The following is a 19,120-nucleotide window of genomic DNA, read 5'->3' as shown; positions in this document are numbered from 1 at the left end:
GAGCAATTGGATGGTAAGGAAAATGTGAGCAGTACATGTTGTTTTTTTTTTTTTTTAAATAATGAAAGGTACCAGAAAGCACAAAATGGGAGGTTCTGGGAGATTTTTAGCCTTCAGGATCCCATTGTTTGGATACTGTTTTCCTTCCTTGCAGAGTTCTTGCACTTCACAGCTCTGCTTCGCAGTTTGAGTCATCCCACCATGGTCCAGATGTGTGCTTTTAAGTACAACTGGCATTGAAGTTACACATACCTAACGAGATTGGTATGTTTGCTCGAGGGATTTTTGCACCTGTGTATGCTGGAAAGAATTTCTGTAAAATACCTGTGCTGAGTCCACAAGCATACTTTGGGCTGTGTTCATAAACTGTGGTGAAAAACAGCTGGTCTAAATACACAAACATTTTACCTTCTTCATTTTAAGTATTTAGGTAACATTCGGAAAGTGTTGTACAGTTGCACTCCTGGGACCAGAGAAGGAGGGAAAGAGGAATTGTAAATCATCTGTGCTCACGCCAGTGGGAGAAGTGTTACATCCTGGTTAGTTCCTGGTACCAACTTGTCCTTTTTATTAAAGAACAGGCTCGTGAGCCTCATTACTAGAAAGCTGGGTGGAGGAACAGGCAATGAAATTATTTAGTGATAACTGATCTCTTGATGTTGCCCTGAAGACTTTTTTTCCCCCCTCACTTTTGAGCTACAAGATGGCAGGTGATTTGAAGAGCATCTTAGCAATGTTTTGGGTTTGGTGGAGGGTGAGTTGCTGGAACTTGCCACTTCCTTCATATTTCTGTTTCTGTTTATATGCTGCTTTGAAATGACAGGATAAGGATACTGTTTTGATATCCTACTTAAGGATAGCCTTGGCTGCAGTGACCACGACACAGTGGAGTTCAAGATCCATGGGGCAGCAAGGAAACCATTCAGCAAGCTCTGTACCCTAGACTTCAAGAAGGCGGACTTCGGCCTCTTGAAGCACCTGATGGGCAAAGTGCCGTGGGAGGCGGCCCTGGAGGGACAAGGGGCCCAGGAAAGTTGGTCCACATTCAAGGAGCACCTTCTCCAAGCTCAGCAGAGGTGCATCCCGACGAAGAACAAGTCGGGCAAAAAGACCAGGAGGCCGGCGTGGATGAGCAAGGAGCTCCTGGACCAACTGAAAATGAAGAGGTTAGCCTACAGAGGGTGGAAGCGGAGACAGATAGCCTGGGAGGAATACAGAGAAGCTGTAAGAGTGACCAGGGATCAAGTGAGGAAGGCTAAAGCCCTAAAGGAATTGAATTTGGCAAGGGATATAAAAAGCAACAAGAAATGCTTCTATAGGTATGTAGGGGACAAAAGGAAGTCCAAGGAGAACATAGGCCCCCTCCGGAAGGATACTGGTGCTCTGGTTACCCGGGACATAGAGAAGGCTGAGGTACTCAATGAATTTTTTGCCTCAGTCTTCACTGGTAAAGCCTCTTGTCTTACCACCCAAGCTGTGGAAAGAACTAGCAGGGACTGTGAGGATGAACCACCGCCCACTGTACTTGAAGACCAGGTTCGAGAACATCTGAGGAACTTGAAGGTGCACAAGTCCATGGGACCTGATGAGATCCATCCGCGGGTCCTGAAGGAACTGGCGGATGAAGTTGCCAAGCCACTGGCTATTGTATTCGAGAAGTCGTGGCGGTCTGGCGAGGTCCCTGATGACTGGAAGAGAGGGAACATAACCCCCATTTTTAAAAAGGGGAACAAGGAGGACCCGGGCAACTACAGACCGGTCAGCCTCACCTCTGTGCCTGGCAAGGTCATGGAGCAGATTCTCCTGGGAACCATGCTAAGGCACATGGAGAGCAAGGAGGTGGTGGGTGACAGCCAACATGGCTTCACCAAAGGCAGATCGTGCCTGACCAACTTGGTGGCCTTTTACGATGGGGTGACAACATCGGTGGACAAGGGTCGACCAACGGATGTCATCTACTTGGACTTGTGCAAAGCTTTTGACACTGTCCCGCACGACATTCTTCTCTCTAAACTAGAGAGTCATGGGTTTGATGGATGGACCACTCGGTGGATAAGGAATTGGCTCAATGGCCGCACTCAGAGAGTAGTGGTCAACGGCTCAATGTCCAAGTGGAGACCGGTCACGAGTGGCGTCCCTCAGGGGTCCGTGTTGGGCCCGGCCCTCTTCAACATCTTTGTCGGTGACGTGGACAGTGGCATGGAGTGCACCCTCAGCAAGTTCGCCGATGACACCAAGCTGTGTGGTGCCGTCGACACGCTGGAAGGGAGGGATGCCATCCAGAGGGACCTCGACAGGCTGGAGAGGTGGGCCCGTACCAACCTCATGAAGTTTAACCAGGCCAAATGCAAGGTCCTACATCTGGGTCGTGGCAATCCCAGGCATAAATACAGACTGGGTGGTGAATGGATCGACAGCAGCCCTGAGGAGAAGGACTTGGGAGTACTGGTGGACGAGAAGCTCAATATGAGCCGGCAATGTGCTCTTGCGGCCCAGAAGGCCAACCGCGTCCTGGGCTGCATCAAGAGGAGCGTGGCCAGCAGGTCGAGGGAGGTGATTCTCCCCCTCTACTCTGCCCTCGTGAGACCTCACTTGGAGTACTGCGTCCAGTTCTGGAGTCCCCAACATAAGAAGGACATGGACCAGTTGGAGAGGGTCCAGAGGAGGGCCACGAAGATGATAAGAGGGCTGGAGCACCTTTCCTATGAGGACAGGCTGAAAGAGTTGGGGCTGTTCAGCCTGGAGAAGAGGAGGCTCCGGGGTGACCTTATAGCGGTCTTCCAGTACCTCAAGGGGGCCTACAGGAAAGATGGGGAGAGGCTGTTCAGGAGGGCCAGTTATGATAGGACAAGGGGTAACGGTTTTAAAATAGAGGGAGGTAGGTTCAGGTTGGATATTAGGAAAAAATTTTTTACCATGAGAGTGGTAGAACACTGGAACAGGTTGCCCAGAGAGGTGGTGGATGCTCCATCCCTGGAGACGTTCAAGGCCAGGTTGGACAAGGCCCTGAGCAACCTGATCTAGTTGGAGATATCCCTGTTCCTTGCAGGGGGGTTGGACTAGATGACCTTTGAAGGTCCCTTCCAGCCCTAACCATTCTATGATTCTATGATTCTATGACAGGGTGCAGGCATAGGGGAAGGACTTGGTGAAAACTGTGCCGAGTCGCTTGCCATTACAGTCATCTGTTTTAATAGTAGTTGCAATGTCTCCTTCTTCACCTGATCTTTTAGGCAATGTTTTGGGGTTGCTGTTAGACACTAGCTTCTCACACTGCAACTTCAGTCATTGTCACTCTAGCAAGAACATTTGTAGCTGAATGCTCAGTATTTTCCTTTGGGCTAGAGTTTTTTAAATGACCATTTTCTTGGAAGTCTCTTGATGTAAATAGATGGAGTTGTTTCCCTGTCTATGCTGAACTTCTGTAGCTGGAAGAAATAGCTATGCAACCTTTAGGGGGAAAAAAAAAAATATATTTTGCCGTTTCAAACGAGCCAGTTTTAAAACAGTGTGCAATTCTTTTGAAGGTCTGCGTAGCCAGTCTGAGGTTCCAGGTATTGGTACTTTGGCATCTGGGTTTTGTGGTGCTGCGAGAGCCATAAGCCAGATACAAAAACCCACCCAGTGTCTCTGGCTCTCAGTTACTTACTGGAAAACACACAAGTGTTTTTATGGATGAGTGATTTGAAAGTCATGGCTTGTTTTTATTGCGGCGTGGTGGAAACTCATTTTCTCGGTATAGGGTCCAGCATTCCTTTGCGAGGCTTGCGAGAAGCGGAGTGCTATCGGGAAAGATACGGTGCCTTTTCTGAGCTGTCCCTTAGTGGTAAAACAAAGTGATTAATCTGTCCTCCTTTCTTGAGGTCTGTGCTGGAAGCTGGGGGATTTCCTCCCCTATCACATCCCTCTTGAAGTTACGGCTTTGTTCTGGCCACAGTCTCTTTATTTCATGGATGGAGCTCAAGTTCCTTAAACAAGTTTCCATCTTGTGTCTCCACCCGCTTAAACTTCAAACACTTCATAAAGCTTTGGATCACTCTTAGCTTAAATATTTTCTTTTATTCTTGCATTCATAAAGTAGGTCAGTCTTAAGTGTGACTTTTTTTTTGTATGGAACAGCTTTTTCCAGAAGTTCTGTGGTTGATGAGTAACAGATATAAAACTTAAGTGTTTGATCATGACATTAAAACTAGAATTGGTTTTAAGTGAAAATGGTGTTCTGAATTTTGTGAAGAGAATGAATGATTACGTTGGGCCCTACGCCATTTAGCCACCTTTCTGGGCCACTTGATAAAAAGCAATTTTACCAGAGGTGGAAGAACACTGGCTGTTGTCAGAAAGGACAGGAATATCATTTGGCAGTGTTCTGGTTGTTAATAAATGGACATGACAACCGTAAGACTATGTTTTTTTTCATCGTTTTGTAACAAACTTTTGTCTGTAGGTAAACCCAGAGTACGTCCTGGAGAGATCCGCGTCCTTAAGAGGAAGAGGAGCGTTTGCTTTGCTTTGAATCGCTGTCCTTTGAAAATGGTTTATCCCTTGGGGACGTTTCTGAGGTACCTCAATGCAAACTGGAGATTTCCTCCTACATCAGACCTCTTGTACGTCTCAAAAGCATCTGCTGCTGGCTTTGTGCTGGGCCTTGGATGCTTTGGGAGAGGACTGGAGCTTCTAAAGAAGTCAGATTGCCTTTTACGACTGCCGTCGTGCTGGAGAATAACGTATCACAAGAGGGGTATCCAGAATGGGCGATCAAAGAAAATTATGTTTGATGCAGGAGCTCTGTAGTGCTTTTGTAGCGTTTTGCTGCAACTACTGCACGTAACTTTGATGGGTCTGAGCTCTGGTTTGCCCATCCGTTTCTGTAACAGAGAACATCTCAGCTTATGCCTTCCAGGAAGCTTTTCCAAGCTGGTTACCTCTCCTGCTTGGATTTTAATAAGTGCTGCTTATTAATCTGTGGTGAAGGGGTTTCTTGGAGGTAGTCCAGCCTTCTTGCAGCAAATCCAAGTTCATGAATGTAGGTTTAAATTCCTACCAATCTGTCTGTCATCTCGTTTTCTATTATGTAGCAGCCAATTAACCTGGAGCACTTCTTTATTTTTCTTGAAGAAAACAGGTTTCAAGGAATGTTCCCCTCTCCAAACATGACTTTCCTGGGTTCAGATAGTCTTCAGAAACCCCACTTCAGTGCATTTATTCGCTGCATGAAGAAAGGTGAAATCTAATGTAGTGATCAATGATACATATTTTCTCCCCATGAAGGAGGAGTGAATTTCTGAAGTGATTCTGTATTGCTGAAGCACAGAGGAGGCTTTTGCTAATATATATCCCGTTGTGCCTTGGACTCATAACGGTTCAATCACTGGCATTGTTGTTGGAGTCTCAGGGTACTGGATCTGGCGATGGCAAAGCAACTTTATTGAAAGAGCATGTTGGTATTTAAACCAATATTAATACTATATTTGATTCATTAAATATACAAAGGCACGTTAAAGCGTTTCCATGTGTGCACTGTTAGTTCTGGCGGGAGGTTCTTCAGATGGTTTTATGTGGTTTCAGACAACATTTTAGCACATTCTTAAAATACCCACAAAAGCCTTTATGTAAAATCTCATAAAGGTGAAACACATAAAGATTATTTTTTTTTCCTGTTTCATGTCATTAGGATCAAAGTACAGTAGGTAAGAATAAATTTCAAAAAACCTTGTTTCGGTCCCTCTCTTAATTAATGTTTCATGCTCATAGCAAGCTCATAAAGTGGGTAATGGGGAGACTGTCTGTACACACTGTAAGATTCTCCGTGCCTGCCAGTTCATTTTGAGTGAATTCACTTATTCTGTACATGAATATTTTTTTAAGCAGACTTGCTTTGGAAATGGACAATAGCTTCTGCTCTCTGACCTTTGATTCAGGCTGCCCTTTTGTCAAAGGAAGGGTCACTTAGACTGGAGCGGAGGTTTGCTGCGAGACTGAAATTCCCATTAACTGCATTAACTAACATCCATTTGTGAATTCCCCAGGGGATATAAAAAGGGCGTTTGTTGGTTTGTTAGGTTTAAATTGCCTGCTGGAAGTCTGGCTTTAACGTGCCTGTGGAGCAAAGGGCTTTCCTATTTTAACAGGATAGTATCAGTGGCTTGACAAACGCCATAGGACCACGCTGTGTATGGTGGTTGCTTAAATGCCCAGACCAAGCCTGGTGATGGGCAGCAGCAGTCACCCCTTAAACATATAACGATGCTGTGAGTTAATACGGAGTCATATATCCCTCCTGGGGTCAGCATTGATTTTGATACAGGCTGGGACGCATGTGATTAAAAAGAATTGGAGCTCTTTTGGCGAGTCTGCCGCCTTGAAACAATACGCTGGACTGATCTGTAAGTGCAGAGAAAATGTTGAATGTTGCCTGCGTCATCTGCATTAACTTCCCAATCTCTTTTCTCCTGACTTGTCGAAAAGGGTGCGTTAGTGTTCCTGAATCTACCAGACTTCCAGCTAATACATGGAGTCCCAACCGCGCAGTAAATCAGACCTAAAGTGCCATTAACAACTGTCAGGCTCGTGTTTAGAAAGGAGGGGAGCGTGAAGGTGGGAGGGTTCAACAAGATTTTCGTGCTGGTGATGAGTGATACTTTCCTGTCTTGCAGAAGAGGAGAAACATGCAGTCACTTGCAGATCTGTGCGACCGTCTTGCTTGTGGCAGTGAGAGGCAGGAACATGGAAGGGTTTCATCTGTGTGACTCTCCCAGCTTAGCTGCTGGGAACTGTCAGTCATAGCAGCAGCTCCTGGCTTTGGATGAGGAGCTTTTGCTCTCCTCCAGATAAGGAATTCTCAGGCGTTTTGTCTGCTTTGTGCACGTACTTGCAGAGCGGCAGTAAGTGCTCGGAAAAGAGTAGAAATGTCTGACCACTAAAATGTCTTGACATTGATCTTCTGGCTGAGCTGAAGTAGCCTCTCCTCGTTTCCTTACTCCTTCGCAGGAGATGGTGATTGTGTGCGGCGTGAGTTCATCACTGAGATCTGGGAGTTGTGCACCGTGAGCGAGTATTTTCACTTTTGCGTGATGCTCCGTGTGGCTGTTTGGTAACTTGAGAATGGAAACAGTTGGTAAAGCGCTGCAGGTTACAGTTTTGGTTTTCTAGAAGCCAAAATTGCTTCTTGTGCATCTTTCTTCCTGCAGTGTTGGGTTATTTACCATTATTTTGAAGTGCATCTTCCATCTGGCACATAAGGAGCCTGGCACTAGTGTTATAAAGGAGGAGCTGGGTTCTGCAGGTGGCACTGCTTTGTGAGTTAGTGCACTTTTTGCTACTAGAAACCCGAGATTTAGGCAGCTTATTTTCTGTTGTACACCAAAGCTGGAATAATGTGTAAACCTCAGCAGCATCCCTTCATTTCTAAGAACCCGGGTTTCAGTTCAACTCTATTTGCAATAAATCAGTAGGTCAGCCTCACACAAACTTTTGAGACAGCAGCATAAAGCCACTTGCTTGCTCCCTTTTGTCTTAATTAGTGGGCTTTGTTGTAAAGAACTTCCAGACTTTCCCAATAGTGAGAGAAAAGAAAAAAGGAGGGAAAAAAAACCCCACCAAATTGTAAAAAAAAAAAAAAGCCTTACTCTCAGCCTACTTTGTAGCTGGTGCTTTTACCAGCTGTTATAGTTAATTGGAATCAGAGGAATTGTTTGCTCAAGTGCTGCAGAAATCTGTAGCTAGCTCTGTTTCTCACTAGACTTTTATTCTCCTTTAGAGAAATGTACAGTTTTTTGTAATTAAAGTCTCTGTATTGTAAAATGGTTTAAGCTGCTGTGTTTCTCGGTATAGAACTGGTGAGAGTGGGCTGTTTTAAATGAAGAAAAAATCTTTTCTAGGACACAGAGATTCTGCTTTTTTAAGATTATTATTGATATCTGACTCTGGCTGGGATCCTGCTTACTTTTAACATGCCTATTGGATTGCGTCCTGCAGGTATTTTGAAGGTGGAGTCTCCTCTGTCTACCTCTGGGATCTGGATCATGGTTTTGCCGGAGTGATCCTCATTAAGAAAGCTGGAGATGGATCAAAGAAGATTAAGGGATGCTGGGATTCCATCCACGTGGTGGAGGTTCAGGTACAGCCTCTGGGGCAGCTGATATACCTAAGTGAAAACAAAACCCAGTTAATTCCAGACAATTAACGAGCACAGGTGTTCCACTGAACAATGCAATATTGTGTTTGGGGCTGTAAACTTCTTTCCCCTGTTAATTTTTGAAAATTCCCTGAAGCAATTTGGATAGAGATAAGTCAGGGCTGTAATCAAAAAGAATCCCAGAAGAATTGAAAGTATGTTACTTTCCGTGCATGTGATCCTGAGATTTTTTTTTTTTAAGAAAACATAAAGGTCTACAGATAAATATCACTAATTAGGTAATAAAAACAAGGTAATAGGAGGCTAAATTGCTCTAACTAGATGTGCTTTGGAAATTTAGGGGAATGTGCACACTCAGAATTGTTTTCAAGAAGCAGACTGTGCTGTGTGAGTGGAGTTGTCCATATCTGTCCTGTTGCTTGTGGGGTCTTCCGGGCCAGCCACTGTTGAGTTTTTTGGAGGGTTTTTTAACCTTTTATCTCTATCCCTTTTTGTTATTTTTCCACTTCTAGGAGAAATCCAGTGGTCGTACTGCTCATTACAAGCTGACCTCCACAGTGATGCTGTGGCTGCAGACTAATAAAACTGGTTCTGGTACCATGAACCTTGGAGGGAGCCTTACCAGACAGGTATGTCTGCATATTGGCAGGAGTGTGCGCTGCAGACCCGAGGCATGCCTTTCCTTATTTATATACCCAGTAGCCCCAGTCAGGCACAAAAAGTTGATTTTGTGAGGTGTTGTATAAACATCTATTCTCCTGCTGCGTGTGCAGCCCAGTGAAACAGTTAGTGCAGGAGTGTGTAATTACCAGGAAGCCCCTTGAACTTTGCTTGATGGCAGTATAGCTTTCAATTAAAAATATAAAACGTTCAGTAGGAGTTTAGCCTTGTTTTTGAGCCTTAGTTTGTCTTTTGATATTCCTAAATTTTTATACTTCCATGTGTGTTACCCAGAGAGGTATTTTTATCCGTAAAATTTACCCACTTTCTTACTGGAAGATTCCAAGAGGATTATAAAAAATACAAGATGACCTCTTTCGTTACGTCCCTCTTTCAAAAGCCAGCTAGGCCACCGTGAACAAACCTGTGTTTTACTTTGACTATAAGATTCTTCTGTTCTTAAAGACATCAGTTATCTTTCAGTATCCTTCTTTAGTTATTTTCCTCCTGCTGTACCAGGACACTGACTTTAAAAAAATCTCTTCTAAGCATTTGGGGGTTTTGTGCCAGTGTTAATTGCTTTGACTTCCTCTTGAGAGCTGTTTTCCGCAAGGACAGTGCCAGACCGATGACTGTTCAGGCAGCGCTGCTGTCTCACTCTGACAGGCAGGATGTGCTGGACTTGACTCCACTGGCTGAAGGTGCTCCTGCCACCTGCCAGAGGTTCCTCTCTCCCTGCTTCATGCCGCTGATGAATTGCGGTTGCTTAAGATCTGGGCCGTGGAAATCAGCGACTCGAGCAGAGTAAGTAATAAACTCTGGAGGACAGGAGGCATATTGTGTGGCCACCAGTGACTGGAGAGATTGGCAGTAGCTAAAACTCCTTTATGAGACTTCCCAGGGCAGCCTGTTGCTTTCGAGACAAAGGACAATGCAGACTCTGTTAAACGGTCCGTGTTTTGGTACAGGTTTGAGCCAGGCGAAGGAAAGAAGGATCCGTGATTGCAGGGAGGAACTGGGATTGTGGTAGTATTGCAGTGGCAGAAGCTTGCCCTAGACCTCGGTGATTTTTCTTTCCACCTTGTTGATCTACAGAAGAAGCTGATGGAAAAGCCAAGCCAGGGCGGGGGGAAAAGGCATCTGGAGACAGTTTTGAGCATTGCGTACTCTTTTAAAATGTTTGCAGTAATTACACTCGAGTTATGGTGACCTGGACAAATATTTAATCACAGGCCTTCCTAATATTTTAAATCATAGCTGTGAAGTGGAGGCCAAGGGCTTGACTCTGGCCGTGGCCTTACGGTGCGTGAGAGCTGTGCCAAGGAAAACAGGAGTCTGTTGGGAATGGGTGTCCTCAGTACACCTTGGCCTGAGCTGCTGGGCCTTGTTTAGTTTGACTTTCGCTCTTGAAGCCTTAGTGGGGAGATTCATGCTGCTGTCATCATTTTAACAGCAGATCATTTAATTCACATGTGATGCATTAAAGCAGGGGCCTGCTTCCAACGTAAGTAACCATAAAAACCCACTGGGGTAATGATGCACTGCTTCTGCACAAACAATGGAAACTTGGGTTTCAGAATTTAGCTTTGGGCTGGAGATTTCCAGTTTGCAGATGCCATAGTAGGCTTAATGGGACGGGCTTCGTCAGAATCCGTGGCAGAAAACGAAAATCTTCATGCTGCCTTGAGGTATGTGATGTGAGGAGGAGCCGTTTGTCCTGAGCCATTTATTTAGCTGTAGCTGGACTAAACTCCTGAGTGCAAGGCTTTTACTTTGCTGCAAATCCAGTTTGCCACATCACCTAAGGACAGCAAGTTTTATTTTTACTTTTTGGTAGGCTTTTTATACAGTCTGCAGCAAACTTAGGCACCAAAAGCAGGTTCTGATTCTCTCTTGAATAGTTTTACCTTGACGCTATCAGTAATTTCATGCCCTAACCATAATTCTGAAATAATTTTATCTACGGTAAACTGTACATGGTTTTGGTCAACTCAACATTTAAGCTACTTGACCACCTTTGATCCTAAAATGTGAATAGCAGATGTCCTTGCATTTCAGTGGAAGCTTTTGAAGTGTTCACAAGCTTTGTAATGTCCTGGCTTATAAACTGATGGCAGAGAGAACTTTTCAGTGCTTTGAAAGGGAAGTCTGTTGAGAGCCCTTACTTTGAAACCATTTCTCCTCGTAGCTGCAAATCGGGTATTTTTCGAGTGATGACTGGAATGATTAACTTGGTGGCCAGGAGCAGGCGCAAAGGAACAGCTCATGTCATGCCTCCTAATTCACCACCCCTGGCAGTGACCAAGAGCCGGGCATGTCTCTGCTGTGGGCAGCATTTGCAACTTCGTGTGGAAACACTTGCTCAGTAATTCCCCTTCCTGATGTCTGCAGATTGCTCTCGGTGCCAGTAATCAAGAATCCTAGTTGTTCTCCTGGGAATGGACAACGTGGTAGAGCTGAGCTTGGATCTAGAAGAGTCTAGAAATAGCTGTTCTCCGCTGTCATTTCCGATTGGTGAAATATTACTGCACCGCATCAGACACAAATTTTTGGGGTTTTTTTTGTTGCCTTTGTCAAGACTGTTTGGAAAAACTTGTCTTTGCATTTCTTGACTGTCCCCAGACTCTTGTTACTTCAGGGCTCCCACTTAGGCTGTTCCGAAATGTTGCACTGAATTTCTAAGAATGTTTTTGTTTTTTTTTTCCTCTCTCCAAGACACGGTGTATTTGAGTGTTCTTACACCTGCCTTGGGGCTATGTGATGCTACGTTCTGGGTACATATTACTCAGAGGTCACATCCCTACCCTATGTCTACTTTAATGTCACGCATATCTCCGCCGATTCATCGAACCGCTGCTTTTCGGTGGTTTTCCGATGCAGTTTGTCCATGTGCCCCAGTAGTTGTGTCTCTGCCTTTGTTTGTAAGGGGAAAGTAACTGTACAAGCGTTTTACATCTGTAAGTGGACAGAATAAGGAAGGAGAGGGAGAGATATGGTAGATGGAGGACTCAGCCTGTTTTGGGAAGTTGGAAACCTCCTTTGTGTAGCTTTAATTTACCTGGTGGTTTGCAAAATGAGAACTTCAGGCTTTTACTTTATCAGTTCAGTTATGGAAGTTTCTTTTAAAAAGCTGGAGTTACAGACTATTTGAAATAGAATGTCATTTGATCTGAACGGAGTTTTGGTTTTGTTGAAAATGTCGGATTTCAGATTCTGCCCTGATCCAGTAGAGAAACGTGTGTATATATGTGCACAAGTATACAACACAAAAACATATGTATTGTGATATATATTGTATTGTGATATATATTGATATATATGTCTTTACAGAATTTATGTGTATGCATAATTGATTTCTATATGTGCATGGATAAACTTCTACCTTGAGAGGATGAGAGAAATTCTTGGCCAGCTCTGTGTATGCAAGATCTATAGATCATAATTTTGGCTTGAAAACTTAGAATTAAAGCTCAAGTGACATCTTCACGTTGGACACTTCATTAGATCCTTGTTGAAGCAGTCCTTTTGTATGGAAGAACACTTGTCTTTTTGCCTAGTGAAGGTTTTGTTCTAATCTTTAGCAATACATGTTGCTGTTATACATAAATACTGATGCCATGTACGTAGCCATCTCTGTCTTGACTCCAAAGGATATTATAGAAGAACTTTTTGGTGGAACTGGAAGGAGAAAGCTGATTTTTTTCATTTTTTGCCCTTGCTGTGGTCCTCCCCTAAAAGCATGCAATGTTGGATAGAGAACTTCTATTTTTAGATTTTCCTAAACAAGGGTGCTTTTCCAGACAGTCTGTTCTGGAGATGAGCCTGGATGCAACTCGAGAGCTCAGAGTTGAAGCCCCCTCCACCAGGATGGATGAAGTAACTCCCAGCTCACATCCAACACTGTGTCAATACAAGGACTGAGGCTGGAATTCAGATAGGGAAGGGGTGATGGGCGTGTTGGATGCTATTTGCCTTGACGAGGGGCTGCAAGTTGGAGAGCTGTGCGGCTGAGAGGAAAGGACAGGACACGCTCCCTTCAATTTGCAACAAAGGGAGCTGTGCTTGCAGGGAAATGAAAAATGCCAGCAGCTTTTCAATTACCTTGCACGTTCTCCAGTGACTGCAGGTAACTCCCACCCCATTCCTGATTCAAGCCAGATGCTTGGCAGATGCTTTTCTCCCTGACAGACCTTAGGGTCCCGTCCTCTTTGTGTACATTGGAATTACTTGTGTCGTTTGCCACGGCGCTGCGTTGCTTTGGCTGAATTTTGAGGTTTCATTAGGCTGCGCTTTTATTTAAGGTAAGAGCAGCTGTGTGATCCTGTTTCACTTTATGCAAAGTAGGCGTAGCCTTCCCGTCTTCTGGCAAATAGTCAAAACTGCGCTTTGTTGGACAGATTTCTGGAGCCTCCCTCCTTAAAAGCAGGACTAACAGGTGCCTTTCGGAGATCTCGTTGCACACAAAGAACCTGTGTGCGTTTCCCAAACCAGGATGGACATTGTGAGGAAGTGCAAGCTCGCTGAGAAAGAAGCTGGCTCAAACTCCATGCTTTATTTACACATGGAGGTGTGGGAAGGGGAGGATATAAAGTTGTAGGGGAAGTGAAGCCTGGGATTTCAGACTAAAGTAGCACAGATGTATGTTGATTTTCATACTTGAAATACTCTCTAAGCGAAGGTGGAACGTTTTGCAGAGCTGGATGAAGGCAGATCTGTTGCAGAGCTCTCCCTGCGTTGGGGAAGATGTGCTCTGTGATATATTACTGCTCAGTAAAGCACCAGCAGAGACATTCTGCCATTTATCATAACAGGTAAATTATATAGTAGGTAAATTTATCATAATAGGCAAATCCTCCGAGGCTCGTGCTCTGCAATTAGGAGAGCCATGTATTTTCATCAAGTCGAGCTTGCACGTAAAGGCCTATCCCCCTGACTTCCAGATGTTGTAACGTTAAGTGGGGCGTTGGGGAGTGGTTTTTTTCTGCCAGAGAGAACTTCGAGCTGTAGCCGTCATGGTCCTTACGCTCCCTCTCAGCAGTTGTCCAGTTTCCTGCAGGCACTGGCTCTTTACTTGCTAACCGAGTAGTATTTTGGGGTGCAGAGGATGGCAGAGACGTACGGAACAGTAATTATCCGGGAAATTATTTCTGCTTCAAATGAACATACGGATTTTGCAGTGGTTCAGTTATACAACAGCTGGTTTAGAAAGAGAGTAGCAGAGTTGAGCACATATGGACTAAGGGCATAGAGAACTGATGTGGCGCCCCCAGATTTGCTCGTGGGATTGGACGAACAATTTGGTAAAGGATATGGGATATCTTTGGTTATATCCATTAGAGTAAATACACATGAAGGCCATGAAAAGGACAAGGTAAGTTCTCAGCTGATTCCTGCAAAGCTGCAAGCTCTGTGGAGCTCTCAACCTTCGTTTATCTAGTTACAGTCTGAAATAAGCGTTGGAGAGAGAGGCCAAATTTTGCCTCACTGATATCCAAATAATTCCGCATATTTTCCACCTGGAGACTTCAGTCTGCCCAATGCCTGTGGCTTGGGAGCCTTTGGCTCACGTTGGTCTGTTTGTGTTTCATTAAAGAGATTTTCATGTCGCTCCGTGGCCAAAGCAGCTGTGGATGTCGTCGTCAGTTCTCCGGAGCAGAATGGTGGAGGAGTTTCCTCCTTATCTTGTATTTTTAGACCCTTTCACGGTGAACCAAAGCGTTCATCCAACTTATATTTATTTCTCTCTTCCTATTAACTCTTCTTTCAAATAACGTGTACAGAAAGCCCAAACAGCTGCTATATTCCATGCAGGAAAGATCCAAAGTGACCAGCCAGCCATCGAGAGCTTAAGACGCCCAGCAGAGTGAGTTTGTCTCTGAGTCAGACTTGCAGCAGATGGCCGGGGAAGCGAGGCAAGGAAGCCAAGCGGCGTATCTCTGCGGCGGCAGCGGAGCGGCTGAGCCGTGTGGATCGGGCTTGGCTCGTTCCGGAGCGTTAGGTTTTTGGCTGAGCTCACCAGCAGATGGGGAGTGACAGTGGGAAGATGAGCTGCTTGTTAACATCAACTTACAGAATGGAGTTTCCCCTCCGAGCAAATTAACCCCTTTATTTAAGCAGCTATAGGCTTTCTGCTTAGGTCCGTGCGGAAACAGCCACCGGAAGGAACCTTTAAAAATCCCAACAACTCTGCTGTTTGTATAACATGGCTGCTTACTGACTCCCAACTCCATTAAATCAGCCTCTCATAACATCTGGGCTTCTATAGCGTATAAAAATGTTTTCCTTCTGGCAGCAGTTTTTATGGAGATGTAATAATATACGTTCTGAAAAAAAAAAAAAAAATCTATTTTCAGATTCTGCTTCTTACCAACGAGCTCGGCCTGTCCAGGTGTGGAGGGGACACAGGGGGGAGCCTGTGGAGGTAAATGACCCTCTGCCAGCTCCCCAGCTGCCCCAGATTTGGCCAATTTGCTGATAGTTCCCAAACTCACCGTAACACGTATACGTGTGTTTGCCTGGTTCAGATTTATATTCTCCCTCTACCGCAACTGGATCCATTCTCCAGGCAGCGTGTCTCCATTCCATGTGAGCAATCTGACTGCAATCTAAAGGAAAAATTAAACTTCCTTGCTCTTTTTCTCCCCCTCTTCTAGGTTATCTTTTGCCTTCAGGGTTCCAACTAAATTACATGCTTCCCCAAGCTTGTTAGGGACTTGGCTTATTAGAAGAAACCTGTAGCTGGCCCAGATTTTTAAACTCTACCCTGAGGGAGGGATATGAACAGATGGATAAGAGAATTCAGTGGGATTAGTGAAACCCTTTGAAGACTCTTCTTCCCACTACATTTTTCTCCCGGTTTTGTTTTCGTGCCGTCTCAGCACATCTTGTATCAGTTGAGGTTCCTGGGACTGATGTTCATTGCTCAACAGCTTGTCTGCGTCCTGCCAGAATTTTCATCTCAAGGATGGGGGAAGATGGTCTTTTCCCTAGCACGGATCATGGATGGTCAGCCATGGCTTCTGGGTGAACATTTTGTGGGGCAAAGTCAGATGAAAAGAAACAAATACTACATTCTCCAGTACCAGCTCCCAGTTTTTGGTCTTGGCAATGAAAAATCTCACCTAGTTCAGGTACCTGTCTCTTGTTCAGACACCACACTAAGAACGTGGTGTTGTTACACACTTAATTTGATCCAACTCTGAAGTTCTGCTGCAAAAGGCAATCTGCTTCTTTCCCCCCATACTTACTATTTTTACTTCCTTCCCGCAATAGTTAGGTAAATGTTGGTTCAGGTTTTGGGTCTAAAAAGAACTACAAACTGTCTGATTTCTCTTTCCATGTTATTGCAGTAGTTTAAATCGTCACCAATCTTGCAGGTAGTTGTGGGTTTTGTGTTCTCTGCACCTTCCCTGTCTACTGGAAGATAAATAATGCCTAAGGTGCCTTTTGCCAGGAGATGCTGAAAATGGAGAATGTGGTCGGAAGTAGCTTTTGAGACAAAGATTAAAAGAAACAGCTGGTTTTGCAGGGAGAGTTCACAGCTGTTAAACTGACAGCACCGTCCTTCTGTGCATCTCATCACCCACAACCTTGGGTTTATATCCTCGTGCTGTGGCACCGTGCTGCTTGTTGTGTTGCGTGTGCGCCACCGGCGATCTCCCGCAGCCCGGTAGTAGGTAGGGAATGACAATTTTGTGGTGCCTGTCTACACCAGGGTTCTACAGCAGGGTTTGGGTTTGATTCATGGCTTTTATTACACTACGTTTCTGTTACCAACATGTGAGCCTGGATCTAGTTCTGGGAATTTCGCCGTACGTTACTGGTCTGTTTGCGCATTGAACGAATAGTTACTGTAGGATTTTGAGATCCACCTCTCCCATCCTTTCTTTTGGTAAGGATTTCCATGTTATTGATGGACCTGTGTCTTTTCTTTTCTAGATGGAGAAAGATGAGACTGTGAGCGACTCCTCTCCACACATAGCCAATATCGGCCGCTTGGTAGAGGTACGTGCTGCGAAGCCGCCGCAGCCTGAGCCTGCCGCAGGTTCTCTTGCCCGTGTTTGCTCCTGTGCCAAAGAATTTTGTTGCTTTTGTCTTTACAAACAAATGATTTATTTGTGTTGTATCAAGTCTAATCGTGCTCATGTTGCCGAGTGTTTGATGGCTCAGCGCTGCTCCTAGCATGGCTGCCAACAGTTTGTAGATAGAAAAACGCCACTCTGCACCTTGTCTTTGCTCATTACAGGAATAATCTTCCAGTAAAATAAGTGGTCATTTCCTTAGAGCTCGTTAACCATTTCCTACCCCCATATTTGTTTCTACAGTCACTTTTGGGCAGAATTATTTAAAGTCAGGTTGCGTTATTCAGAACCGTCCCTTTAACTGCAAGTTCAGTGTGTATCAAGTGCTTATTAAATCCGCTGGAATTGGTTTTATAATTTTGATGGCAGCTGTCAGTCATGTGTGCTCAGCACGGTGAGAGTGAAGGATGCGATTAGCCGCTCCAAGCGGTGTTGGTGCAACACTGGTTTGCTGTTTCCGTGCACCGTCCTGTGTGACGGTGTCCTTGATTTCCTCGGTCATCATAGCCACTTGGGCAAGAGGAGGGAATTCTCAACTGAAGTGAGACTGTAGTGCATTTTTTAAAGGAACTGGGAAATGAAAGGAAGGCAGCTACTTCTTTTTTGATCCATTTTCCAAGTTTGTGGCTTGAGTGAAAGCCACCTGATGAAAAATGCTACTTATTTACAAGATCTTTTTCAAAACTGTTTGCCGTGCAGTTTTAACGAACGAGTTGGCAGCTCAAAACTGCAAAGGAACCCATAAGCACGAAGCTATTGACCTGTTGGCTGTGCGAAATTGCTGACTTGCCTCTTACAGTCCGTTCAGTGCCAGGAAATTAGAGAGGAAGGTTGGGGTGAAATGCAGATGCCTTTTCTGCAGCTGAATGCAGAAAAATGGATAGCTGGACAGAAACTGCCCTCTCGTGGTGCAGGAAGAGCTCACAGCCTGGAGTAATTAATTGGGAGGAGATGACAGGACTCTTTGATAAGATAAGAGAAGAGAGAGAGGGTCATACTGCCTTCTCTGAGAATTTAAAAATGAGGAATACTCTGGGTTGAACCACGCTGTGGCAAGTGGTGTAAATCAAGATGAGCACATAAGACGCAGAGAAGCGTGTAAGCACGCCGTTCCTGAGAACAGCCGAAATTACTAAAGATCTGGTTTCTTACTTTTTTTTCTAGGACATGGAAAACAAAATCAGAAGTACACTGAATGAGATTTATTTTGGAAAAACAAAGGACATCGTTAATGGGCTGAGGTAAGGGGCTCTCCAGCTGATTATTGGACCCCTCTTGCTTCCCTGCGGTTCCTGCAGTACCGTCCCCAGCTGAGCATTGATCTGCTTTTGTTTGCTGGAACTCCCCTCTCCTACACTAAGTCTTTTCATGTCCCTAATTGTTCACCTCAATGTGCTTTGGAAACAATATTTGTTGTGTGGAGTTTAGGGAACACTTCTACCTATAGAAATCCGAAGCGATGTTTTAATCTCTTGTTCCCTCATCACCAGGAAGCAAATAGCCCAATTAACAACAGTTGTCTTTCAGAATTATTTTTCATTAGGAGCTTTATTCTTCACAGTCCTGAAAGTTGTCCTGAAATTCTGACTTCTCTTCCTACTGTTCTTAAAAACAGCCAGTTGGTTCCAGAACCAAGTCATGACGTTAATAGTTTGCGGTATTTAGACTGTGGTTTAAATTCTGCCTTTCTCTCAACGCCCCTGGTCAAAATATAGTGTGCTAGAGCAGACTAAGGGAACAAACCCCCTGTGCCTCTCTGCAGGGAAACCATACTGTACTTTTCAACCCCTGCTCATTTCTGGTCAGGAATTTTACGCAGGAATCCCACGCTGGTAGTTCTCATAGAGGAAAGTTCAGAACTGTGATGCCAAATCATTTCACTTCAAACTGCAGATAGGCCTCCGAGCACAGCGTGGTAATGCAGAATAAACAAATGGCACAAATAAGCGTACTGCTGTTCTCTCACATGCTGAAATGTGGGAGAAGATAGAGTAATGGTGCTAATTAAGTATTTGTGCTGCCTTCTTAACAGCATGGGCAGAGGGAGTCGACAGGATCTGACAAAGCAGCTGGTCTGGGTTCTTTTTCCCAACCCCAGCTTTCATAACAAGCCCCTATTTTCATTTGTGGTGTGCAGGGGTTTAGCCAGGAAGCGTTTATTAACATTTAAAGGAAATATGTAATACAGTCTTTTTCCTTGTGAACATTGCCTTCAGCTTTTGTAATGGAATCTATTTCCTGTGTC

The 19,120-nt window shown here is 44.7% G+C and overlaps 1 protein-coding gene across 1 annotated transcript in view; it reads left to right on the top strand.

The window, feature by feature from the left end:
• Positions 1-19,120, top strand: part of CAPZB (capping actin protein of muscle Z-line subunit beta) — a 62,397-nt gene that overhangs the window by 40,789 nt on the left and 2,488 nt on the right. Inside the window, exons 5-8 of the mRNA XM_086625557.1 lie at positions 7,975-8,116; positions 8,647-8,763; positions 16,733-16,798; positions 18,040-18,116. Of these exons, the coding sequence (XP_086481683.1) occupies positions 7,975-8,116; positions 8,647-8,763; positions 16,733-16,798; positions 18,040-18,116 (402 nt within the window). The remainder of the gene's footprint in view (positions 1-7,974; positions 8,117-8,646; positions 8,764-16,732; positions 16,799-18,039; positions 18,117-19,120) is intronic.

This window comes from Tauraco erythrolophus, chromosome 23, assembly GCF_009769465.1.
Source record: "Tauraco erythrolophus isolate bTauEry1 chromosome 23, bTauEry1.pri, whole genome shotgun sequence".
Lineage (NCBI taxonomy): Eukaryota > Metazoa > Chordata > Aves > Musophagiformes > Musophagidae > Tauraco > Tauraco erythrolophus.
Note: the sequence above shows the minus strand (reverse complement) of the source record. Positions and strands in the feature narration are given on the sequence as shown.